Here is a 26,958-nt window from a genome sequence, read left to right on the forward strand (position 1 = left end):
GAGGAGCAATTAGAGGGAAGTTGTAAATATTCTCATTTTTCTTTTGATTTTTCCTCTACTTCTGATTCTTTTTCTTTTGGTTTTATTTTTTCTGTTTATTTATCTAATACCCTATTTGCGAGGATGAATTTGGTTTTTCTCAATCCATACGTAGTGCTCAATGACATGTTTGCAGGGGCATTTGATAAATTACTCAAGGCGTTGGATTCTTCTGATTAACTATTTGAGTGGAGTCAAGCTAATGACTTAAAATGAGCGCTTATCGGGAGGCAACCCGATTCCTAACTTTCCTTCATTTCAAATTTTCTTCATTTATTTCCATTTTAATTTAGTATTTTATTTCTATTTGCTTAATTTATTGAAAATAAAAATAAAAAAATAAAAAAAACAACAACAAAAGCACAAAAACATTTTCCTTTGAGTTCACTTGAATTCATAATTTTATTTTATTTTTTGATTGGTTTTCGTTAATCGTATTGATTTATTTATTTATTTTGCGTTTAATTTTACTAGCGATTTTTTTTCTTTGAGTTCACTTGAATTCATAATTTTATTTTATTTTTAGATTAGTTTTTCGTTCATCGTATTTATTTTATTTATTTTTGTGCGTTTAGTTTCACTAACGATTCTAACTTTTGAATTTAGTGGTGCTTGAATTATTATTTTTTCAGAATTATAGGGTCAAGATCAAGTTAATTCCGAAAATCTGATGCATTGACAAGTTTTTGCAAGCCATAATAATGCAGCGACGAGCTGCACTCGCGCATTCCAGCGCTCACCCAACGAGCTAGCTTGTCGCACTTCGTTGTGCGCACAACCAGCGACTACCCAGCGACCTCGATGAACGTTTTTGGCCCAATTTCACAACTCTCTGCCTTGCCCGCTGGATTGCCAGCGACCACGCTGGATTCCCGCCCTCCCCTTATTCAAAAAACAAGAAAAACAACTGACATCCCTCACCCACAACACCGCCTACCACCCAGCCCATCCTCCAACCTCTCCCTCCGTTACTCGCCGGCATCAACTCCCACCTCACCGGAGTTCGGCGCCCTGCCCACCACCTTCCATCACCCACGAACAGAAGAGGTCCAGCCCTCCTTCGCACCTCCCTCTCCCTCCTTCGAATTCCTCCCTTCGCCATCCACCACCATGGCACCACCGCGCCACCGCCAGCTGACCACTGCACCTCGGTGGTCGGCGCACCACCTGTACCACGCGAACCGCCAGCACCAACCATCAACCGTCACTCGCCCTTCACTCGTCCTGGCCCAACCACCATCACCCACCAACAACTTTCCACGCAACAGCACCATATACCGCCTTCCTTCACCCTCGCCGGCCACCATCAGCCGCTGCCATGGTGGTCGGCGCACCAGCCTTCCAGCCCGACACCTTCCCTCCTCCTCTTCTCCTCTCCAATCTCCCATATTCACCATTGTTCTATTCATAATTTAAAACCCTAACTTTTGAAATCAATTTGGAGGTTTTTTATTATTTGTAGGCATTGACAAATTGTGTAGTATTGTGGTTCATTTGCGGAATTCACGTGAGTTCGCAACTAAATTATGGTCTTTGTGGTGCACAAAAAATATTAAAATTTCAATTTTTCTAACGTTTATTCACTTGAATCATATTTTGAAAAGAAATTTGGAATTTTGATGACAATATTGGTTGTTGAATTCAAATGGTTGTCGTTGTGAATATTATATGAATTATTTATTGAGATTGGTTAACGTGTGCTGATTGTTGAGTTCAAATTGTTAGCATTGGGTGATAATTGATTATTGCTTGAACTATTCATTGGGATTGATCGTTGAATCTTGAAGTATGCACCGTCTTGGTTGATTGGAGTATTTTAAATTGTGGTTGTTGCATCATGAAAACAACTAAACCAACTAGCTCTCACCCAAATCCACCACATCCATGGAGATTGGCTCTTTGCGTCATCAGTTTGAAGCTTCTGGCCACACCGCTTCTAATGTCGACAGTCCTACCGAGTCTTACTCGGCCGACGAGGCTCATCATGAGTGAGCATTTTCCATCTCTCTCCCTTGTTTGAGTTATATTGTTGCTATTTTCACAGTGAGGACACTGTGTTTTGTTTAGCTTGGGGGAGGGATATCTATCTTTATTGCTTTCTAGTATAGTTTTATTGCTTTTTTTAGGTGTTGTACGCTTTGTACCATCCATTAGGGGTGGGAGTTTACGTGCAACGAAAAAAATGTACTGCTTTCCTAGTGTTATTGTTCAATTTAGTTGCATTTTTTGCATTCATATGTCTTTATACCCTGCATTGTGCAATTGACTTTCAAACTATGTTCGGGCTTTACTTGACTCTCTTGAGCTTCTTTTGAACTTTGTTATGATTCTGAAATACAGTCGGTCATGTTATACATTGATAACTGCTTGGCATTGTGTGAACCAATTGAATGGTATGCGGTAAGATGTTGGTCTCGTGTCAAGAATAGCTAGCCAATTATCTTGTAGGTCACCTTACTATGTGTTTGTGTGATTGATGTGACTTGTTATCGTATGATTTTGGCTTGAGATTCATTAGTAGTTCAGTTGCAACTCACGCATGCTGCGTAGGACAGAGGCCATTCTTTTAGGAAGCCTTCAGACGAATTTAGAAACACCAGTTCTTGCCTTTCATACCCATGTTGTAGCCTTGTCCTTTTATTCTTTTAACTCCACAAAATTGAGCCCTATTAGCCCCGTTGGTTACTTGTCCCGAGTCTAGCTTGGGGGAGCTTCGGTGTTCGTAATGGTTTCATTGATGTTGATTGATTGGCACACTAAGCCAATAGTTCGTGGTTCGAGGCTATGGTTGGATATGTGGTTTAGAGATGGTGCATATTATTGTTGGCACCCAAGCTTGTAACAGTTAGCATTAGTATTTAATTTTGTACTTTCATTTTCATCAATTTATTTCATCTCAAAATTAAAAAAAAAAATAGAAAAAAAAATAGAAAAAAAGGGAAAAGAAAAAAAAATAGAAAAATCAAAAATATGTTTTTCGTTTTTGTATATAGTTTGAAGGCAAGGAAAGGGGATTGAACAAAGATCATTGACATTATATTATGTTTTTCCCCTTGGTTATAACTTGGTTGATTGTTCGGGTTTCATAGTTCGATGGAGTTGGATTTTCGGCATTATCATGCCGACGCATATAGTTCACATTTGCTCCCCAAGTTGGACCTTACTCTCACTTTTTCCCAAATTATACCCTACCCTTCCTTTTCACCTAGCCCCATTACAAGCTTATTATAAAGACCTCTTGATCGGCATGTTTGTTTTGTGATTGAATGAAAATCGTTTCTTGCTATTGTCATCTTACCCCATGTTGCATCATATATTTATATTCTACAAGGTATGTGGCGACGACTAGCTTGATTGAGAATATTTTGTGGCTAAGCTTGGTTGTTTCAATTGTGGATCATGATGCCTTGTGGTTCTATTTGTATCCGAGCTAGATTTCTGTCTCAATAACTCTGTTTGATTGTTTGCTCGAGAGTTAGGTTGGTCTTACCATGGTTTTATGAAAGTCATGTGCGTCTTGTTTCTCTATCTTTGGTTTAGTGTTGCTTGGGGACAAGCAACAGTCTAGCTTGGGGGAATTTGATGAGTCATATTTGTATAGGGTATTTTAGACGCATTTAGGTTGCATTATTAGGCATTTATATCATTTTAGTTGCATTTAGGATCACATTTTCATAAGTTATCGTTGTCGTACTCTATTATGCCCCGTTTGTGTTTTCTTAATGTTTTAGGTGATTTTACGGTCATTTGGATGCTTTCAAAGTGTTATGAGTTGATTTGGATGATGAACGGATGGGATGTTGACTCGAGGATCATTACATGTCTCTAGGGATAATTTTGAGTCAACAACGAAGCTAAACGCTATTTTTCTAAGCATCAAAACGGACAAGCATTCACTCTTTTGATGATATCTCAAGTTCTACATGTCGGAATGAGACAATTTTTATTGGCCTAGAAAGTAGGCTTCAAGAGCTTTCCAACGACAGGTCACACGTCCCTATAGGCATTGTAGATCAAGAGTTATGACATAAACAAGATGGCTCGACTATCCGATTCGCCCACGGCCCAAAACGCAGGCCCAACTCTCCTCCTTGGGCGCGAAAACCAGCGACCAACCAGCGGGCCCGCTGGTTTCTGCGCCCAAGTGATTTCCGCGCGTGTTTTGGTCTTCGTGATCGTCCAATTAAATCTTAGCTTATGTAATTTTTATTTTTTCCTATTTTGTTTAGAATTTAGGAAGCATATAAATACTTCAAGGGAATGCTTTTATCCCTTATGCTTTATTTTCCTTTAGGTTTTAATTCTCCTAGAATTCTAATTCACGTTCTTTTTCTCTCTTTTTTTTTCATGAACCCTAGTTTTTCTACATACTCCATCAATATAATTCTTTGAGGTATTATTGATTTTTCTCTTTGTTTTATTTATTGCTTTTAATTATGTTTTCATTCTTAGATTTGATTTTCATTGTTCGTTTCATGATTGAGTAGTTCGCTTTCTAGGGTTTGGGAATCCATGTTTATATTATGAATCCTTATTATTATTGTTGATGGTTTGATTATTCATTGATATTTCTAGTTGATTAGGTTTATATTGTTAATCTTTGCAATCTGATCAATTGTTTGATTAAATCATGCTAATAGGATTTAGAATCGAAAGATCGAATTTTAGAGGCTTACCTACAACTAGCAATTCTGATTATGTTAGCGATCGTACTGCATATGTTGAATTGAGAGTGTTAAGACCCGACCGTATGATTAACTTGTGCTCTAGATAATTTGAATATTTGAGTTGTTGGTGATGTTTTGATTGATTCTGAACTATGAACATGGTGAACCGTTGCCCTAGATCTTTTAGTTTATTTTTCTATTTATTTTAGTTTAAACATTGAATCCTAAATTTCGTGACATTGTTAGTTTCGCCATACCTTGAAAGCTAGATTTAAATAGCCATCTCTCTGTGGATTCGACCCTGCTTACCCTACTACATTGTTAGGAGGTTTCGTTAGGATTTTATTTTTGACGGGTGTACGACAGCCTATCAGGTATGTTTTTAATTCGGAGTTATTTGTGGGTGATGGTTTTTCTTTCGATAATTCGGAGATAGATGTGTGTCAATCTTGCAATCTAAATAGATGATTATGTTCTTCCGATCATGTACCTAAAACTATTAGCTTTTGTTTCTATTTCTGGATAAATTCAAAATTTGAGAATAACTGTTCTCATCAATTCTGCGGTTGAGGTTTCCGGATTGCGACGAGAAACCATTTTGACGAGTGAGTTGTTATTTTTGGTATAGAGGCATAGAGCATCACCTACTTAGGTTTGTTGATAACATGGGTTTTGTTCTTCTATTTTGATACTTTTTAATTTTGGGAGTGTATGATTTTGCTTAATGCTTCACATATTTCTCTCCAACTCCATAACTATATTGTTGTCATAAGTATAACTATGACTTGGGTGACAGATCCATTAATTAATTATTTTGTAAAAGAAATTGGTTCACAGAATTTTTTGCTTGACTAAAGCTTTCGCTTTGGCGGTCTGAGTTCTGTTGGTGATCCTCTTCACTATTTCATTTGGTACAGAAGACACAATCCCTTCCCAACCAGAAATGCATTGTTTATTCTTCTTCCCACTATTTACATAACTACAGATGTGACTCTACAATTAATAATTTAGCATTTATTAAAAGCATCTAATACAACATTGTGAGTCTTACCAAGTTTAGTCCTTTAAAAAGAATCTGGAACAAAATCAAAGCCAGATCGGTGTAGCAGCCTCAATCACTGAAAATTAGAGGGTTGTCCATGTGTGAACAGAATCTGCTAGTGTCATAAAACCAGGGTGGCAGAAGAAGCTTATTCAAAGATACCAGCTCAACTAAATGACAAGGCCAGACTTCAATGTTCTGGAGACTGTAAATGCAAACAAACCGAAGTTAGCGGCTCTCAGCTTCAATTCAGTTAGCGGCATTGCCCCTGACACTTCTGTCACCAAAGACCTTGGTGATAAGGCCATGTTCTTGGCTCACATGACTCCGTTTTACCCTAAGGAGCTCACCGTTCTTCTCCGAACGTCCGGGAAGTCATTGTAAGTTCCCTTACAAACACTGATTTTATATTATGAATTTTTGCTTTTTTTCCAGATTTTGTTAAATAGGATTCAACTGCAATTTTGAATTTTGCTCCAGAAATTTGTGGGTTCTTTAATCCGAAATTGAGGTTATCTGTGAATTTATGAGCGTTAAACTTTGTAATTCTGAGAATTCTGGATGAAAATTCTGTTTATTGAGGTTAATTTATTGAACATCGATGTCAATTTCTTTGAGTAGGTTTTCATTGCGGAATTTGTTTGTAAATATGAACTTTGCGAATATGCACAGGAAAAAATAAAGGATATGTGATTCTTTCAAAAGGGTCATAATCAGTCTCTGGAAATATATATGTTGTGGCAATTTAGATTAGTCATTAGTAATGAATGATACTTAAATTGATTTGATCAGGTACATGAAGCCAATGCTACAAGCTAGCAGGCTTCTGCCTACAACCTCCAAGGGAGACTCTATCAAGGAGATCAACTTTCGATGGGATAATTGCGGGATGTATACCCGTTTTCTTTGAGGATCAATCTGCCAAAAAACCATTTCAGTGGCATCTTCCACCCACCAAATTTGGAGAGTTCTCAGTGACAATCCCAAAGGAGGAATCCCAAGAGCAGAAGTGAGAAGGATTAGGGAGAAGGTAATGGAGTTGATTTCAATTTTCAATGGAGTTGATTACTCCGTATTTTGGAGGACATACCTCCCTCACTGTTGCTATAAAACTTTTAGCATTTTAATTTCATGTTCCTAAGTTGCATTAAAAATAAATAAAAATACTTTCTGAAGTTTTACTTCTGCTGTGTTTATGCAGATGCTTTGATGAGATGCCTTGTAACAGACCTAACACAAGCAGATTGACTGGTGAAAATTTGAAGTCAACATTTGATGATACGGGTATGGAACTGAAATTGAAAGAAGAGGATCTTACCCGGTTGAGAGTTTCTCTTGAAAATTTAGAGAGGGAGAAAATCGATCTTCAATCTAGTAATGATGACTTTTCCATAAGATTAGCAACATCAGTGCAGGAGACTCAAAATCTCAAAACTGATTGAAGTGGATGGGCACAATTTGGCTGTTTCAAATAAGATTTCTCAAGAGTTCTTTGGGTTTGAGGTCTAAGAAGGATGCTTTTGATATCTCTATTGATATAACACGAGTACATAATTTAGATTAATACGAAATATATGTTTTTGTTTCATTTTCTTACGTACATAGATTTTTTGATTGATGTAATTGTTGTGATTAGTTAAATATGAACTTATATTGCAAAATTGACTTATAGTATGACCTTAATGTTTATAAATATGAACTTTGCGAATATTTTCTTGCCTAATATTTGTTGTGATTAGTGATAAGATTTTAACCAAATGTGCGGATACCAGATTGTCAATGTGATTGTTTTTTTGGGAGACAACCCCCCCTCCCTCTGCTTCAAGTGGGATGGGATGGAGGAAACTGTTGGTGATGAAGATAAATTATTCGATGTATCCGCCGCATATGATAGAGCGATTATTGTTAGGTCATAAACAATCCAATGTCATGTGGAAGAACCATAATTTCCCGAATCCAAATTAATTGCACATAATCAATTAACATAATTTAGTATACATACTTTGTGATGCGTGCCCTCCCTTGCTGCTCCCGAACCGAACAAGAACAAGTTAGAACTTCAAACGTTGTTCCTTGGTAGAAGTCCACAGCACGTTCCGATCCGCCTTAGGTTCAACCAACTAGGATTTAATCTAAGGTATTATTAATTCGGGATCTCACTTTTAATGTGATAGGCAAAGTATGAAAACCTCTTGTGTATGTTATGATCATAGACCACATATATATAGGAAATAGGAAAACCCTAAATCTCCAAAACCTAATCAATTAGGTTTAGGAAAGTTAGACTTTAAGAAACATGCACAAAACCCTAGAAATAATTTTAGGCAGTTCTGGGGAAAATTCCAAAACCCTAAAACTCCCCATGGAGGCCGCCCAACACAAGGCTTGTGGCCCAAGCTACTTGCCGTGCAAGTAAGCTTGGCGCACAAGCCAAGTGCACATCCATGCCCGCTGGTCAGCAGGATGGCGTTGGGCCTGGCGCCGGCATTGCGCGTTGGGCTTGTGCCTTATGTGCTGGAGCATTCACGCAATTATTGTGCCAACTCCCATCCTTATTTATTTCTGACTTTTTTCCTTTATGACGTTATTTATTGTGGCTATTGACTGGTTTTGTTTTTTCCTTTTATTGTATTTAATAATTATTTTTAATATAATTTATGGTTAGTAGGGGCATGTTAGTCTTCTCTGTAAAAAGGGTGATTACTGAAATGTCATGATCAACTCTTCCCTTATAGAATACTTGTATTTATGCACCCGAAGCGTGCGTGGATTTTAGAATGCATGTAAACCAACATTAATAAATCAATATTAATTATCGTAGAATGACTACCTCTTTATTATTCTTCGGAAAATATTTTAACCAATGATTTAATAATACCTATTGGAAGATTTCATCCCTTATGCATGGTCGAAGAGTTAATAATACAATATCATTTACAGGTTGCTCAAGTGTCCAATATTATTTATCCACAGATTGTTGCGGATCCTTAAAAAAATTCGTTGTAATATAGTATAACAAGCAACATTTTATGAGTACTTGGACATTGAAGAGTATGTTTTCCTTCCTTTAATGTTACCTTTCTTATCTTTTCTATTCTATAAGTGAAGAGTTAAATCCACTTTTGGTGTCCCATTGAAATAGACTAAAACACCCTTACTAACTTATATTAATATTCCTTAGTATATTTTTTAGTGCAAAATATTTCTTGGTATATTATATACTTATATGATTGTATTTCTAACGGATAATCAAATAGAAATGTTTCTTTCAACATTTATAACACCTATTTTTATGTGAATCCAATTAAGAACTTACTAATTCTTTATCTGTATGATGCATAACTTTTGTAAGATGAACTTTAGTAATACTTTTTATTGCTTAAAATTTGTGGTGATATATATAATAGCACAACTAGATTAGATCCCGTGCACGCACGGATTTTGATATTTTTTGCTTAGTTATAACATTTTTAACATACTCGTTTAAATTTATTCATCTAATATGCATATTTAAAATGCTAATATGAAAGTTTGACCAAAATATCGAGTGATATATTTTCCATTATTAATATAGCGATTTGACTAAAATATTACCAACTTATAATAATTATTATTACGTCGTGTCTATTATTGCCATAATTTATAAACAAAAATTTGTTTCCATACATAAATAAATAAGGAGTAGTTTATAAAAAAGGTAGAGAATAAAAATAAAATAAAACAGATACACTTTTTTGTGGGAAAGTGGTTTTTGGCGGGAAAAAATCGCACCAGGAATTGACACGTATCATTCCTGGTGTCTATCTTAGTATATAGTAATAAAAGTAATAGATTTTTAGTTTTTTTAATACTCGCACGCGATGTGTGCATATAAGACTAGTAGATGATAATAAACCAGGTTATCCGGCTTAAATCATCCAATATCTTCTCAAGTACACTTCAAATTAGAGTTGGGTTAAAAAAAGCCGACCGGTTTAATAAAAAAATCATCCAATATATTATTTCCGGTTCAGTTGTCGTCGTCTCAGACTACTCTTTGCTCAATTCCCAAACCCCTCTCGATAAAAAAAAAGCCGAAGTTCACTCGCTTTTCTATAACTCGGCCTCGCCATTCAACACTGCCATTACCACTGCCACCGCCATTTCCACCGTTGCCACCTCAATCACCACCACTGCCACCGCAATCTCCACCGCCTACGACGCTTTACTTCTGACCATTTGTTCTCTCCTCAATCTTGAATACGACGCTTTAAAATTCATCGTCATGAGTTATTTTCATTGATTATCTTCACTCGCTATTTCCTTGTTTGATGCTCAGAAGTCAGAACATCGAATTCTATCTCGATTATCCTCAGGATCACCATTTCTCAGAGGTAAATATTTCGATCAATTTTGTTAATTAACATAGTTTATTCCATCAGTTTATTATCCCCGAACATTGAAATTCTCGTTCGCAATTTTGTAGTGATTGTTTATTTTTCAATTTCTGACTTTTCCTGTTTTTTTTTTTTTTCGATTTTTAGGGGACGAAATTGTTGGCCTGTAAGTTTTTTGAGGCAGCCTGTAAGTTTAGTTTACAGAGGATGAATTTGCAAATCAAATCTGAAATATGTTAGATTAGCATTCGAGCTAAAGTCGTTTCCTGATAGAATGACAGTTAACTAATTTTTTGATGAACTGAATTTGAAAGGTGGGTCCTAAATGCTGGTGGAATTTTTCCTAAATGTAAAGAACAACTTAATATTATTAAAAAAATTATTTTTCTAAATTGCCCTTGTTTTAATCTATTGTATGAATCTAAAGACATCGATGATGAACTATGACTACTTAGAATACATAATACTAGATTTTAGCCCGTGCGATGTACGTATTCTACTAAATTGTTAAGTTAAAATAAAACTCGTATATATACTAACTGCTATATTTTATATTAGATTAGTTGTTTTTTTTGATTGAATTTCATTTTAGATTTATTTTATAATTACTAGAGATTAGCTCGGACAAGCCTAGAATTGGATTAAGAAACAAGAATATGAGAACTAGAAAGACAGAAACTCACTAAAGTTTGTACCACTTGATGTTTCTTGTTCACGTGGTAGAACGTCCTGATTCTTTAGCAATAATCACTTTCCTATAACATTAGCTGGAACGCAGAATTTCCGGATTAATTTCATTGAACTGAAAACTAAGTACATGCAGACCTATAACATTACCTAGTGTACTGGAAAAAGCTGGTATTCAACCATTAGATTGTTAGGTGGTGTGTCTAGATGAGTTTTCTGAATCTATACTGGGTATACCATTAAAATGGTATACTAAGGGTAAAACAGTAACTTCATTTGGTATATTAAGGGCTAAATGGTAAGTTCATGTAATAAATTAAGTCTGACCCACGAAAAATAACATTTATCTTTGACTTGTTAGTACCAAACTATGTTGTTTAGAACCAAAAAAAATGAAACCACGTTACCAAACTATGTTATTTGGTATCACATGAGAAAATACAACTATTTTTCTTGTACCAAACTATGTGGTTTGGTAGTAAATAAAAATGCAGAATATTAGTATACCATTTCAATGGTATACCTAGTATAGATTAAGACTTTTTCGTGTCTAGATAGGAAAAACTGAATTTTCAGAAACTGAAGTACACTGAGACTGTTTGGACATAAACGCTTATCTTGCTTGGGTTTGGTGCTCCTTTGGGGAGTTTATTTTAGGATTGTCTTTTAGCGCTCTGTAAGATATAGCGTCGTTGGTCACTTGATTTGCCATTTTCTTTCATTGATCTGTTTAAGTCTTGCCTAGGCATCATTTTTCTTCATAGTTGTCTCCATCCAAAGGTATTGCAAACTTTTCAATATAAGGATCTTCTTGAATATATGTCAAGGTGAAGGAGAGATATGGTGGCCTGCTTATATTAGTATTAGATTATTGGAGTAAATTTGTGATGGAGGAACAGAGGCCTACGTATAAGCCTATAAGGTTTGATTATTCCCTTTTTATATCATGAAATACAGGAATATTTAGGTTTCATGGCGAACATTAGGTTGTTAGCTTCCACCTTAAAAAAATTGTCATCCTTTATTTTCTTCGAGAGCTAGCATACTTGATCATGCTTGTGCATACAATAAATTCGTTAACAAGTCCCCCCTCTAGAAACAAAGCTCGATCAATTACAAATGGATGAAGCCACCTCAAAATGCAAGGAAGGTGATCATGGTGTCATCCCTCCTGAAGCTGAAAATGACTCATGACTTCTGACTTCATGAGTAGAAATGAACCTACTCTGTCACTGAATATGCTTTTTACCCTCTCTTGACAACTTTATGCTAAAGCCTTAAGCTTCTTGTATACCTTTGATTTTGATTAAACCATCTTGAATATCCACAATAGAACAAACTATATGTCTTAAACTGCTCCCATGTTCAAATTTCTTTAACTGAATTTTTTAGAAAAGGAAAACTATGTCTTAAACTGCTCCCATGTTCAAATTTCTTTAACTGAATTGTGTAGATATGCTCTTGTGCAATTGAGTTAAACCTTTACTACCTCAACGTTTCCGAGCTAATTTTCAATTTCCTCGTACATTTTAGGGATTGATGTGAGGAAGCGAACAAATGACTGCCCGGGCATGAGGCTTTGGTCAAGGGTCGAAAGAAAAGCACCATTTTTTTTTTCTGAAAATGAAGAGCCAGAAAATATCTTGCTTAAAATGCCACAAACGGGGTGATACCTTGGTTTGCAACAATTGGGACTGTCCAATCGCTGTTCATGAGAGCTGCATGTCCTTTGCTGCTCGCTTTGATGACACAGGGAGCTTCTACTGCCCATATTGTTTATATAAAAAATCACTTGTTGAATGTAACCAAGCAAAGGCAAATGCATTGTTGGCCAACAGGGCTCTTGTCAGTTTTATGGATATGAGGACTAAGAATGACGCTGGCCATTTTAAAAGTTTGAAGAGGAAAGAACCAGATGTACCAACAAATATTAAGAAAAGGGATGATGCTAAGGTAGATTTTAATGGACTTCATCAACCTATGCAGGTTGAAGGTGGTCACCACGATGATAGCCACTTGCGTGACACAGTTTTTGGTAATCAACAGCAAGCAGGGCCAAGAAGAGGTCACTGTTTGAGTAAGGGGTCTGCTGCCAAAGATGATGGAAATTTGACCAAATATTGTCATGTCTCTGTAAAAGAAGTCGAAAAATACAAGTGTGGGAGGCTAGAAGAGGTACAGACACAAGCCTGCTTGACAAAAGCGGACAGCACAATAGAGAATCATGAAAAATCAAGCAACAAAAGTGATAGAATGTTGTGTGATGATCATTTTATGAAAATGAAAATAAAGAAGAAATTAGAAAATGCTGGACCGCCTCATGAAATTGGAGACTGTCGAATCGAAGATGAAGAGAAACTACTGGTCAAATTAGCAAACAGTGCTGTCTGTTCTACAAGGGAGGATACTGTTTTTCTGGCACAAAAGTCAAGAAATTTAACTAATGAGCTTGAGGAAACTACAAAGACAGTGGAAGGATGTTTTAATTCAGGGGAAGAAAGGGAGCAGACTCAGACAGAGTTTCAAGAAACCCCTCGATGTTTGGCAATAACAAATACATTAGAGATAACTGAGAATTTATTCATGGGAACTGATTGTTCATTCCAAGATGACTGTTCTGTAAGAACTCGAGTAGTTGAGAATTTCGACCGACCTGAAGAAACTGTAGAAGATTTAATTGGAAGGACAGATAAAGGAGAAAGGAAGGTAAATGATGCTGTCCATTCTACAAGGAATGACAGTCAATCATTACCTCAAGGAGGATTAGGAAATTCGACTATAAATCATCTAAAAATCAAACAGACAATGGAAAGATATGATGATAGATTGGTGGAAAAAGTCCAGACACAGAAAGAGCCTGAAGAAACCTCTGTCTGCTGTATAAAAGAGGACAGTTCTGTTGTGATAAAGGGAAAATGTGATGGGATAAATGACAGTGCATATCAAGATGGTTACTCTGTTGTAAGACAAATGATGGTAAATTCAGGGAACCCAAATCAATATGTTGGAGTTGGAAAATATCAGCGTCGAAGGACTGATGAGGGGCAAACAAACTTCAAATCACCAATTAAGCCGTCCTATTCTACAAAGAAGGGTAATGAGCCAGTAAAACCTGAAAAATCAGGAAGTCCAATCAAAGAGAATAAGGAAACTTCAAAGCCAGTGGAGCAACATTACAATGGACAAGTAGAAAAAGAGCAGACACAGGAAGAGTCTCAAGAGGGTTGTGTTTGCTTGACAAAGGAAGATATAGCAGCAATAACTGAGGAATTGGAGGAGGTAAAGGATAGTGTATTGGAGGATAAAATGGTTAAGAATTCAGAGAACGCTGATCAAACTGCTGAAATTGGAAAAGATTGCTATGGAAGTGCAGGTGGAATAAAAACCCAGCGAAAAGCACTACAAGATGTCCATCGTCCAAGTGAAAACAATGCAGAAGTGAAACATGAATTAGGGAATTTGACAAGGAAACATTTGGTAACTAAAAAGACATTCAAAGGATATCATGGTGCAGTGGCAGAAATAAAGCAGACACCGACCAACCTACGAAGCTCCAGGGATGATGACATAAAGGTGATGGTTGAAGAATCTGATACAGAAAATTATACTTCATCTCATTGTGGAAGGACAGAAGAAGGGAAAACAAGGAACGAAAAGGTACCTGTGTCATGTGAAGAATTTAGCTCTGCCGATGAGTCATCTAATACTAATTACTTGGGGCATGGAAATCATGCCGCTCGGAAAAAGAAAATGAAAACGAACTTGAAGAACAATGTGCATGGGAATTTTTCTGAAAATTCTGATAATGAAGTTAAAGAACATGAGCTTCCTACGCATGGTGAATCCAGATACAAAGTGGAATCCATAAAACAAATGTGAGTAATGTGAGATAACTTGTTCATATTACTTTTAAGCTTTTTATATAGCTACATTCATACTCTTCATTTTTCTCCTTTCCTATATTTTTTAGTAGTGCAATAAAATTATATTTTGAAGCACGCTTTATCCTAGGTTGAAAGTAGGTTAAATTGTGGATGAAGTTCTTCCTATTTTCTAAGTTACATACTTACATTAAATGTTTCCAATTAAAGAATTGCGATAAGCTTAAGGTTTTGCAGTTTATTTGCAGCCAGAGGTCAACTGTTTTGCTTGCTGAGAGACGTAGGAAACTACCATGGACAGCACAAGAAGAAGAAATGCTAAAGGTACGGGTCTCATTTAACCATTCCAAATTTTAAGATAAAGAGTGTGTTACTATGTTATGTAGTAAAACTAGGTTTCCTGGCGGATAAGAGCACATTAATGCATGTCCTAATTTCTATTGTCCCAAATTGAATGAGCTCATCATATGATTTTAACATCCTTATTTGATCAGTTCTTGTATTTAGAAGGAATTGAATTTCTTCCGGTAATAAAATGGAGAACGAAGGAAATTCAGTAAACTCCAGGCTTCATCATATTCAAACTAAGTTTTCTTAATGACAGAACACTTAAATTAAGGTCTTACCCTCATATAGCCTGTTTATTTAACATCCTGGTATCATTAATTGTTGTAATTTAAAGAAATTTATCCTCTTGTATAGTAGCCTCCAGCCCTCCACACCAGTAATTAGTAAGGCAGTTCATCATATACACTCTTCACGAGGATATTTAGGATTGTTAAGGGATTAGCTGAGGTGAAAACTTGATAGTAAACATGGAATAAAGTAGTGCAAAGGTGTTTTTGTTGACCTATTTAAACAGAAACAGAGAAAATAAAAACGGCCTTTATGATTATGGTTGCGTTTGTGGAGCTGCGTCTTCATTTAGTGTTTAACAAAAACAAGGAGGCTGTAAGATGTTTAAATAGGTTCAGTAGTAACACACCCACACTACCCACACCACGTGTCAGAACAGTATCATCAATATTAAAACGGAATTCAAATTAGAGTTTAGAATTCCGCCTGTTCTATAGTTCTACAATGTATATCAATATGACTTTTTTTCTTTTGTTTGCAGCAAAGAATCCTGAAGGATATTGATTGTGTAGTATAATACATATATCATGCTTTGCCAACTAGCTTTTTTTCTTTTGAGCTGTTACATAATTTTGTTCTTAGATTTCAGTAAAAATTGTAGTAAAGGGCAGAAAGGGATGAATATATCAACAAAATACTTGAATTGTTCCACGCAAATAAAGTAGGAGAGAAAAATATGTCATATATACATATTTACTTGCAGGAAGGCGTGCAGAAGTTTTCATTAACGGCTAACAAGAATACCCCGTGGATTAAAATATTGGAATTTGGACGTCATATTTTTGATGGGACCCGCATTCCAGCTGATCTTAAGGACAAGTGGAGGAACATAAAGAGTAAGGGAAATGCAAATTTTGGTGCCAACTAATACAAGTATTTTATACAGCAGCGTGCCCACTTTTAATAGGAGTCGGACTTTCAGGGTTACTTCACAAAATTTTGTTATAGATACACATGGTAAGTGACTAAATGGACTTGATTGGTCTTTTTCTTTAACTATGATTGAGATGGATATAATCTGTATTGCACTCGGGAATGCTGGAATCTATAAATGTTATATTTGTTGATAACTCTTCATTACTCTCGTTGTGCTACATGTTTATTGTACACCCATGTATCTACATATACAACCGGTCTTGCGCACAACATTAATGTATACCATAATTTCACACGTGTGAAACCTAAAGACAGCCGCGTAATCAGTGGAATTCCATCACGCAATTTCAAGGTTACCTGCCAAATAATTAGAGGAGAGAGAAAATAAAAAAGAAACGAAAAAATAGAGGAGAGAGAAAGAGAAAAAAAAAAACACGAAAATGCAGAATTTGCTATCGAATTTGCGAACGAATTTACGATGGAAAACCTAATTAGAAGCGTTATTCAATCAACGCAAAACATACAATTGACAATTGCAGCTGATATGCCTGTATGGAAAACAATGCTTTGGCAGAGGAATGGGGAGAAGATTTAAATAATGAAATCGAAGCTGTAGAATAAGAAATTCCTTCTGAATTTTAAGCTTCTGTAATTGTGATTTACTCAAAAAAAGAAAAGAAATTAAGGTTGTATTATAGACCTGATCAACTATAGCCAGACCCGCTGGCCCAACCCTAAAAATTGTGGTTTTGGGCACCCTAAAATATGCATTTTTAGACAAAACGCAAGCCCGACCCGAAAAGCCCGTTTCGGGCCGCAAAACCCTCACCAAATTTAGGGGTTTGGGCATAATTTTTGTGTTAAAGCTCGGGCCGTCCTGGATTTTGATCACTTCTATTGTATTATGATTTTGAACTACAAGTAAATAGAAGTTAGAATAAACAGGTTGTGTAGTTAGCTTTATTAGTGTAAAACTTATTATATGCAACATCATAGTTAAATAAATCATTATGTTATTGCAAAGAATAAAAAGTTATGCGTTGGTAAGTTATTTATGCGTTTGAAAAGTTACAGTTGTACATGTAAAGATGTTGGTTTCGCTGTACTATTGGTTTAGATTATGCGTTTGTAAAAGTTACAGTTCTCCAAGTTCAAATTACAGATTTCGTAGTAAAAGTTAAGTGTGACAAAGTAAAAGTTACATAGAAGTGTTGGTTTGCCTATATTGTTTGCTTAGATTATTAACCTGGTATTATTAAAGTTCCTGGTGTTATAGTTTTGTGTGTAGAAGTTAGGTTTTTATGCGTAAAGGCTAGTCCTGATGTGGCAAAAAATAGCTGGACATCGTGTCCCAATGATAGCTTGACACATGTCCTCCATAAATGCTCAAACAGCGTGGCTTCGTTGGAATCCACCATGGACCTCTCACATAATGACAAGTGGCATCTCCAAACTTGCCCCAACAGATATGCAAGATGCTCGAATGTATCTCTACTTGTTGTTTAAACACAAAGGCCCAACTTGTTTGACAGGCCCAGTCCTAAAAAGGCACCTTAAAGCCATTTATTTCAAAACATACCAGATAAGGACACATGTCTTCATCTTTAAAGGTCAGCCAGTCATATAGCTAGGGTTTTTGGACACTTCCCGAAAACCCTAGCCCTATATATTGTCCAATTCCCAAGGTAAAAGGGGCATTCTATTCATTCCCACCAACCTAAAACGATCTTTGCTCTGCCTTCTCTCTACAAATTACTTCTCTCTCTAACCAATACTTACTTAGGCATCGGAGGGAATATTCCTACGGGAATATTCTTGTTTTGCAGGTTGCAGGAAGATCGTGCCAGCGCATACTTGATACCTCCGAGGAACGCGTGACACGTCATCACCACAAAAGATCCAACAACATTTGGCGCCGTCTGTGGGGAGGTATAGTATCATGGCAGAACTGCAATCTAAGGAAAGAAGCCGAAGTTCCCTTCGACGCGTCAGCAAGCTCCCAGGACTCCTAGCTCCCAGTCAGGACTCCTAGCTTCCAATCAGGACGCCTAGCTCCCGGTCAGCACTATTCTTGTTTTGCAGGAAGGCGCAGGAGGAAGACGACCTACCACTAACATAGAGACATCCTCTCTAAGGAAAGAAGCCGGAGTGCCCTTCGACGCATCAGCAAGCCCACAGGACGCCTAGCTCCCAGTCAGGACGCCTTGCTCCCAGCCAGGACGCCTAGCTCCCAGTAAGGACGCCTAGCTCCCCGACAGGACGCCTAGCTCCCAGTCAGGACGCCTAGCTTCCAGTCAGGACGCCTATCTCTCGGTCATCACTATTCTTGTTTTGCAGGAAGGCGCAGGAGGAAGACAACCTACCACCAACATAGAGACATCCTCTCTAACGAAAGAAGTCGGAGTTCCCTTCGACACGTCAGCAAGCCCACAGGACGCCTAGCTCCCAGTCAGGATGCCTTGCTCCCAGTCAGGACGCTTAGCTCCCAGTCAGGACGCCTAGCTATCAGTCAGGACGCCTGGCTCCCCGACAGGACGCCTAGCACCCAGTCAGGACGCCTAACACCCAGTCAGGACGCCTAGCTCCCAGTTCCCAGTCAGGACGCCCAGCTCACAGTCAGGACGCCTAGCTCCCAGTCAGGACTCCTAGCTCCCAGACAGGACGCCTAGCTCCCCGACAGGACTCCCAGTTCCCAGCCAGGACGCCTAGCTCACTACTACATTTTTGAAATAATGCGACGGTTAAAAAGGGGCTAATGCAACGGCTAGCTTCATACCGTTGCAATAGAGTGAGCTAATGCAACGGCTTTTAACTAGCCGTTGCATTAGCTAATCTAATGCAACGGGTTCAGATAAGCCGTTGCATTAGATATAGATAATGCAAGGGCCTTGCAACGGCTTCTGTGAAAATATTGGCGCCCAACTTACACGACTTCCCTCCTCGTTGATACCGCAAACTCGTTTTTTTGCCTCACCCCTTCTAGAACATTAGAATTAAAAAAAAGAAAATAAATCAAATGTATTTCAGACAAACGAAAGAAAAACAAACGAAAGAAAAACCCATTCCCAGTTTTCTTTTCCCCCAATTCTATTAGCTAGGTCATCACTCAACTCTCGAAAGAACAGAAAGTAAGGAATTTGAAGGCAGGCGACATAGGAAACAAGGCGGCAAAGGAGGGAGACGGATCGAACATCACTCAAACGGTAATCGTTTAAACTCAAGCCTTACTTAGGGTTTGCTATTTTGGTTGAATTTCATGCCTAATTCGCTGAATTACATTGCAAAGAGTGTCATGAACTTAATCTGGTTGGGTTTTTCATCTGGGTAGTTTTTAATTATTGTTTTTAGGTATACGATATTTGTTTGATATAATTGTTCATGTGGTGTAGACAATTCTGGGCTGGAATTGTATTCAATTTATACCTGCTAAATTCACTGGCCTATTCTCAAGATTACTTTTTATGCTATGATATTATTCAAAGTGTTTGATTATTTAATTGCGTATTGAAGTGGATTGTTTTGTGTGATTTTGAGAATTGTTGATTTTAGTGATCTTAACCTTGAATTGAAGACAACAATACTTGTTGTTGCTTAAATAATTGTCAGAAAAATTTGTGAAAATGCAAAAGAAACTGAATGAGAATTAATTACCTGATCGATCTAGCCTGATTAAGAGACCAATCAATTTCAGTTGTGGGTCCACCAGGAGGAAGACCGGTAACAGCAACTCCTGACTTGCTATAGTGGAGAGTGGAGGTGGTAGTATGTACTTGAGAGGTGAAACGGGTTAAGACAACGACATAGTAATCCTGTGGAGTTTGATCCATTGTAACAAGTAGTGAGTATGATTGTCCCAAATGACCATCAAGAGATGAATAGGTATTTTGAAGAGTGTGATCTCCCTCTGTCTCCACTAGAATCAGTTGGTGTCCCTGGATTCTAAAATTTATTGATGTTGCTATCCCAACATTTGATATCCTGAATCTGTATGTTTTGCCGGTACCAAAAACAAATCACCCCACCAATTAGTACTCGTATAAGCTTAGAAATTCAACAAGACTAGTCTCCTAATTAATAAAATACCTTGATCCACAGTAAAAGTATTTCCATTTGATCCGCGGCCATTGATGACAAGTCCATCAGGGAAAGGCAAATCATGGCCACCGTCCAATATTGCTCTCAAATCCTGCACATTGGAACAAGTGAAGGATGATTCAGTAAATGAAAAATTCCAAGTAAATTCATATTAAAGTATCCAACAGTACTTGTTGTTGCTTGTAATTTTGGGGTTTTATCATGGTCATTTGAAAATACTCAACCTAGTGTTGTGTGATTTTGTGAATTGTTGATTTCAGTGATTTTGGCTAGTCCCAAGTCAAGTGAGTTCTTAGTGACAATTGTTAAGGGTTAGGATTCGTTGCCTGATGAACACATGGTCTAATGAATTGGAGTTTTTCTAGGTAGTTATGCCTTTTTTTGAGGTTCTTGATTAGTGTTTTTGTCAAATCTTTGCAGGTCAATGTTTTGTAGTTTTAGCTTATAATCAAAATGTGAGAGAATGTAAAATAGTGTGGAATCCCCTGAACTAGGCACTCTTATTGAGAGAAGAACAAAGATATCGAAATTGAGTTATTAGGTCTCATGATTAGAGCGTTGTAACATCCACTGACTAAAAGAACAGAGAAGTAAACGGATGTAAATTACGATTGTTATGAGAAATGTATGTGTTCGGTAATGAAGGCTGGCCTTCTAAATTAAAAAGCAGATTTTAGCATATTATAGCAATACAAACAACAAGATGAGGAATCAGACTTGGCTAGAGCAGAATCGATTTCACCGTTTTTCCATGTGACCTGCTATGGGATAAAGTCACCTTGCTAGCTTCTGTATTGGCCATGTTGGCTGGGGCTTTTGTAGATTATTCTACAGAAACATACAAAGAAATTGAGCATCCTACTTTACGCAAGCTTCATCAAAACGAAAGTAACCAGAAAAAGGAAGAAACCAGCACAAATTGAGCATCCAATTTCAAACAAAGATTCAATTGAGGAAGCCTGACCTTCGAATAACTCCGAAAACACAAAACTCTTCTTCAAGCTCTAGCTCAGTCACCCGTGGATCCAAGTTTCCACGTCTACACGCGACATTTGTGCAGAACTAAAACCTAACAACAAAAAGTCTGAGACTTTCATATCAATTGAATAGAACAGATTAAGAAAATTAACGAAAATAAACACCAAATTAAAGCAAAGAACAAGAAAAGGAGGAGAGAGCCGGTGGCTTCGCCGGTCACCTGTGTAGGGAGATGGTTTGCAGGGAGCTGAGAGCTGTGAGCAGTAATTGTCGATTTTTTTTTTGTTCCCAGTAAAGGATGCGCTTGTATATTGAAGGGAAGATTTTTCAGTATATTTAATTTTTTTTTAAAATTTTTTTGTTTTTAAAGGTTGCACTTGTTTGATAAGAGCAACCTTTGATGAGCAACCTATAAGGATTTTTCCTCTAGTGTTGGATGAAAAATGGCAAATTGAGGAGCTTATTTTGGAGGGACTCTATGATGATCGAAGACTATGGTATTTATGCAGATGTAGTGGTTTTTTACACAACCTATAGAACAAATAGATATAACCAAATTTGTGTTCCAATAGTTGTAATAAACTGAAGGAAATAATGCCCTTGGTCCAAGTATGCATTTAATGATAAGTCTAATAAATGCGGTTCATTATTAATTAACAAGTTAATAATTCAGTGAGATCAAGTGAGCTGCATGCCTAGCTAGAGACCGCTTCAGTTCAAGTGGAATTAATGATATTAATCCACAGCTTACTCTTGACTGAACCCGTAGGGTCACACAAAAAGTACGTAAACGGATCAAGTATTTAATGGCACTAAATACTCCATCTATGGATATTCGGTATCGACGGATCTTGGTTTCAGTGGGAGCTGAGATCGTCAAAGGCAAGAAATGAATACTCCGGAAACGATGATATTGCCGGAAACGGAAATATGGATCGTATCGGAAATATAAATATTATCCAAGTCGTAGATGTTGCCGGAAACGGAAACATGGTACGTATCGGAAAATATTATTGGAAATGGAAATATTGCCGGAATCGGAAATATTGCCGGAAACGGAAATATTGTTAGAATGGGAAATATTATCGAAATCGGAAAAAAGTTCCGGAAACGGAAATATTTAATATTTGTTCGAAACGGAAATTAATTCCGGAATCGGAAATATTAAATATTGTTCGTATCGGAAATGAATTCCGGAATCGGGAATTTAATCGGAAGCGTATTGTACGAATTAGCATCGGACGAGGCTCGCTAGACGAAGGCCCAGCACGAAGCCAGGCCTTCGCCCAGCAAGCCAAGCGCAACAAACCACACGCCAAGCCTCGACCAGGCCCAGCGCAAGGCCAGGCCCAGCCAAGGCCTTGGGCGCGCGCGCGGATCACAGGCAGCGAGCTGGGCCGAGGCGCTGTGCGCTCAACGTGGGCCGCAAGGCCTACGCGCGGGTGTACGGTACTCGTGCGATGCTCGTGTGCGTGCTATACGAATCCTAAAGCTATCGGGATTCGACATATGATTAAATTCTAATCCTAATAGATAAAGTTTATTTAATAGAGTCCTAGCAGGATTCTAATTAAACTAAATTAGTATTCTAATAGGATTATAAGTCCTTTTCCATAACTCTATAAATAGGGGCCTAGGATCACAAATTTATACAGAACATTGAAGTATTCAAAGGTAAGATTTTGAAGCAAAAATCAGCCAAACACTTGCAACCTATTTAGCCGAAATTCTTAGAACCTTAAGGGCGATTCTAGTTGGTCAAGCTTAAGGCGGATCCGGACGTGCTGTGGACTATCTACGGAGGGACGACACTTGGAGTCCTAAAGACTTGTTCTTGCTCGGTTCGGGCGCAGCTAGGGAGGGCACGCAACAAAGAGTATGCATCTAAATTATGCTATATGATTATGTGTAAATAATATGTAATCCTGGGTTAATGGTTGTTTCCGCATGATTTATGTAATATCATATGTATCATAACCTAACAGTGGTATCACGAGCCCCTTATTATTTTCATAATCTAAATTGCATAAACATGGTTAAATATTACAAATTTGCAAGAATTAAAAGGGGTGATTAATTTTCGTAATTGTTAATTAATTGCAAATTGCGTTTATTTAATTATACGTACGCAGTTTTTCGGCAGTTTCTTCGTTACTCATCCAAATCGAGTGATTTTTGTGTCAATTCCGCATGTAAAAGGCATTCTAAAATTTTGACAAAAACAGTATTTTTCCGCCAAACCCAGAATTCCTAAATTCGAAGCCTAACTATGACTTTTAGGAGGTTTTAGTTTTCCGAACGCAAAAGTTTTTAAATTTAAGATGTTAAATTGAATATTTGCGATTCTTGTTGATAAATCTGATAGGTTATGATACATATGACAATTCATAAATCATGCGGAAAAAACCATTAAGCCAGGAATACATATTATTTACACATAATCATATAGCATAATTTAGATGCATACTCTTTGTTGCGTGCCTTCCCTAGCTGCGCCCGAACCGAACAAGAACAAGTCTTTAGGACTCCAAGTGTCGTCCCTCCGTAGATAGTCCACAGCACGTCCGGATCCGCCTTAAGATTGACCAGCTAGAATCGCCCTTAAGGTACTATTATTTTCGGCTAAAATGGGCAAGAGTTATGGCTGATTTTTCTGCTTAAAAATCCTAGTTTTGAATACTTGAAAACTTATGTATAAATAATGACCCCTAGGCCCTTATTTATAGAGGTATGGAAAAGGAATTGTAATCCTACTAGGATGTGGATTTGTCAATTAGAACTTTATTAGGACTCTAAATAACAAAGCAATTCTAATAAGATTAGGATTTTAATCTTCGCACGAATCCCAATAGAATTAGGATTTCCGGCATACGCATCGCACAAGCCGTGCACCCGCGCAGGCCTTGCGGCCCACGACAAGCGCAAAGCCCATGTGCGGTGCTGCGTGCGCGCGCGCGCCCTTGGCTGGGCCTGGCCTTGCGCTGGGCCTGGTCGAGGCGTGCGTTGCGTGCGGCTCGCTGGGCGATGGCCTGGCTTCGTGCTGGGCCTTCGTCTAGCGGGCCTCGTCCGATGCTAATTCGTACGATACGCTTCCGATTAAATTCCCGATTCCGGAATTCATTTCCGATACGAACAACATTTAATATTTCCGATTCCGGAATTAATTTCCGTTTCGAACAAATATTTAATATTTCCGTTTCCGGAATTATTTTCCGATTCCGATAATATTTCCGATTCTGACAATATTTCCGATTCCGGCAATATTTCCATTTCCGATAATATTTTCCGATACGTACCATGTTTCCGTTTCCGGCAACATCTACGACTTGGATAATATTTTATATTTCCGATACGATCCATATTTCCGTTTCCGGCAATATCATCGTTTCCGGAGTATTCATTTCTTGCCTGTGACGATCTCAGCTCCCACTGAAACCAAGATCCGTCGATTCCGAATATCCATAGATGGAGTATTTAATGCCATTAAATACTTGATCCGTTTACGTACTATTTGTGTGACCCTACGGGTTCAGTCAAGAGTAAGCTGTGGATTAATATCATTAATTCCACTTGAACTGAAGCGGCCTCTAGCTAGGCATTCAGCTCACTTGATCTCACTGAATTATTAACTTGTTAATTAATACTGAACCGCATTTATTAGACTTAACACAGAATGCATACTTGGACCAAGGGCATTATTTCCTTCAAAATCTTGAGTTTTTGATTGACCTACAGTATATGTTTAACAAATTTGAATGCCTAGACTTGTTAATTATACAACCTAATTTGTAATTATGATTAATTTGTTGAAATTCGAATAATTTAGAATTGATTTGTTTTTCATAATTAATTAATAATTTAATTAGGTTTCCATGATTAAAATCCACCATAAAAATTGTTAATTTATGTTAAATTTTAAATTTTTATGACCTAGATTTGAATCCATGTTAATCGGAAATTAATTGATTAATAAATTTTCGATTTTTCGCCCTAAGATTATGAAATTAATATGATTTAATAATTTGTCGTTAATTTTAAATTAAAAATTTTAAATTTTTATGAAAACGCTCATAAATATTGCACGCACAAAGCAAAGGAAGCTACGTGTTACCCTTAAGGGGTGTTGTATAGTGCGGGCACGCGACGACGAGCAAGGGAGCTCGTCGCCCGTGCAGTACGAATGCAGCGAGCAACGAGCTATGCGGCATGTAAGGCTCTAGGCCTAGTCGTGCATGCTAGGCGATGGGCGAGGGCAGTGGGCACACAACGCTAAGAATGATGCGTGTGGGCAGCAGTGCGCTGCGTCACGACGCACCAAGCCTACCGAAGGGTAGGCAGCCACGACACAGCACCAAGCTGCGCGCAGCGTAGCCCTCAAGGCTGCGTGTGTGCGTGGCGATGGGGCGTGTGTGTGATGTCGCTGTGCGAGCCATGGGCAACGATCAATGGCACGGGGCAATGGGCCTCGTAGCTCGATGGGGCTTGGGCGCAAGCCCAAGTGCCTCGTCTTGCAAACTATTGATGCGTTTCGTTTTAATTTTAAATTTTCAGTTCGGAAATAATTTTAATTAATTTTAAAATTAATAATTTAAATTGTTTTCTCGGATTTTAATTTTGAATATTATAATTATTATAAATTTTAATTTATACTAATTATTTTACTAAAATTAAACCTTGAATTAATTTAAATTTATTTAATTCAACTGAAAAATAAATTAAATAAATGGATTCGATTATAATTTTATATGAGCTTTAAATTTTAATTAAACTTGTATGTTTCCTGTTAGACTAGAAATACAATTTTATGTTTAAAATTAGTAAAGCATATAAAGTTATTGGTTTAAGTGGGAGCATTTTAGTCATAAACTCTTGATTAAGTCTACAAATCCTTGAAGGTTAAATAACTCGATTAGAATTAATAAGGACTGAATAATTGGTAGATTATTGGTGCCCTTGATTAATTGCTGCAAATATTTATGTGATGCATACAATGTGTTTTACTAACCAGCTATGTGGGCCATTCATGATAATGAATGGGTGAATGGTATATATTGTATATGTACTGTTTTGCAGGTTATGAAGTGACTAGTATGGCCCAAATAGTATAGAAAATATGGTATGCGTACCATTAATTTGAATGTAATTGGTCTAATGCACCAAATTTGTTTTACAATTCAAATATGGTCTGCGTACCATCAAATAGTTGTAATTAGTTTAATTATAGCTGATCCTATTTGAAGAAAATGGCGCCTCCCACGGTGAAATTCAAGACGGAGTTTTCAATCCATTTTCAAGACGGACTTTGAAGTTGAAGCTTCAAGATGAAGTCGGGCCATACTAGATCACATTTATCTTATGCATGCTTTAAGTTATTTATTGCTTTTAAATATGTCTTAAATATGCATGATATTGTGGCTTGATTATGTTGTATGATTAAGGATTTTAGTTCACTTAAAATCTAACCAACATAGTAAGAGCCTTAAGTTCCAAACTTTAAAAATTGAGTTAAAATGTGCCATGCCAAAATAGCACTTACTTGGATAACCTTTACATCAATCTAGTAATATTTTTACGCTCAGCGAGGTGTTACTTATTGATCCTAAAGGGGTAAGGTACACAAATAATTGTGAATACATGTTAGTTTTGGTGAAACTTAACGATATAAGTAAGAAGTCCTTTTA

The 26,958-nt window shown here is 37.3% G+C and overlaps 1 protein-coding gene and 1 long non-coding RNA gene across 5 annotated transcripts; one reads left to right on the plus strand and one right to left on the minus strand.

The window, feature by feature from the left end:
- The first annotated feature begins 9,743 nt into the window (after positions 1-9,743).
- On the plus strand, positions 9,744-16,408 carry LOC110775534 (uncharacterized). 4 transcript variants are annotated; one of them, XM_021980140.2, is made up of 5 exons: positions 9,746-10,121; positions 10,272-10,311; positions 12,345-14,686; positions 14,941-15,016; positions 16,032-16,408. In XM_021980140.2, the coding sequence occupies exons 3-5, from the start codon at positions 12,435-12,437 to the stop codon at positions 16,194-16,196; spliced, it is 2,493 nt and encodes an 830-aa protein (XP_021835832.1). In that variant the 5' UTR covers positions 9,746-10,121; positions 10,272-10,311; positions 12,345-12,434; the 3' UTR covers positions 16,197-16,408. The 4 variants fall into 4 exon arrangements, with proteins under 4 accessions (XP_021835833.1, XP_021835832.1, XP_056698819.1 ...); XM_056842841.1 differs by having other exon boundaries at positions 10,272-10,290; XM_021980141.2 differs by lacking the exon at positions 10,272-10,311 and having other exon boundaries at positions 9,744-10,121; positions 14,930-15,016; positions 16,032-16,171.
- On the minus strand, positions 16,373-19,991 carry LOC110775535 (uncharacterized). Its single transcript, XR_002529780.2, has 2 exons — positions 19,856-19,991; positions 16,373-16,561 (listed from the first exon to the last, which is right to left on the minus strand). It is a non-coding gene; the product is annotated as an uncharacterized lncRNA (long non-coding RNA).
- Between the last annotated feature and the right edge of the window lie 6,967 nt (positions 19,992-26,958).

The sequence above is a fragment of the Spinacia oleracea genome, chromosome 4, assembly GCF_020520425.1.
Source record: "Spinacia oleracea cultivar Varoflay chromosome 4, BTI_SOV_V1, whole genome shotgun sequence".
Taxonomy (NCBI): domain Eukaryota; kingdom Viridiplantae; phylum Streptophyta; class Magnoliopsida; order Caryophyllales; family Amaranthaceae; genus Spinacia; species Spinacia oleracea.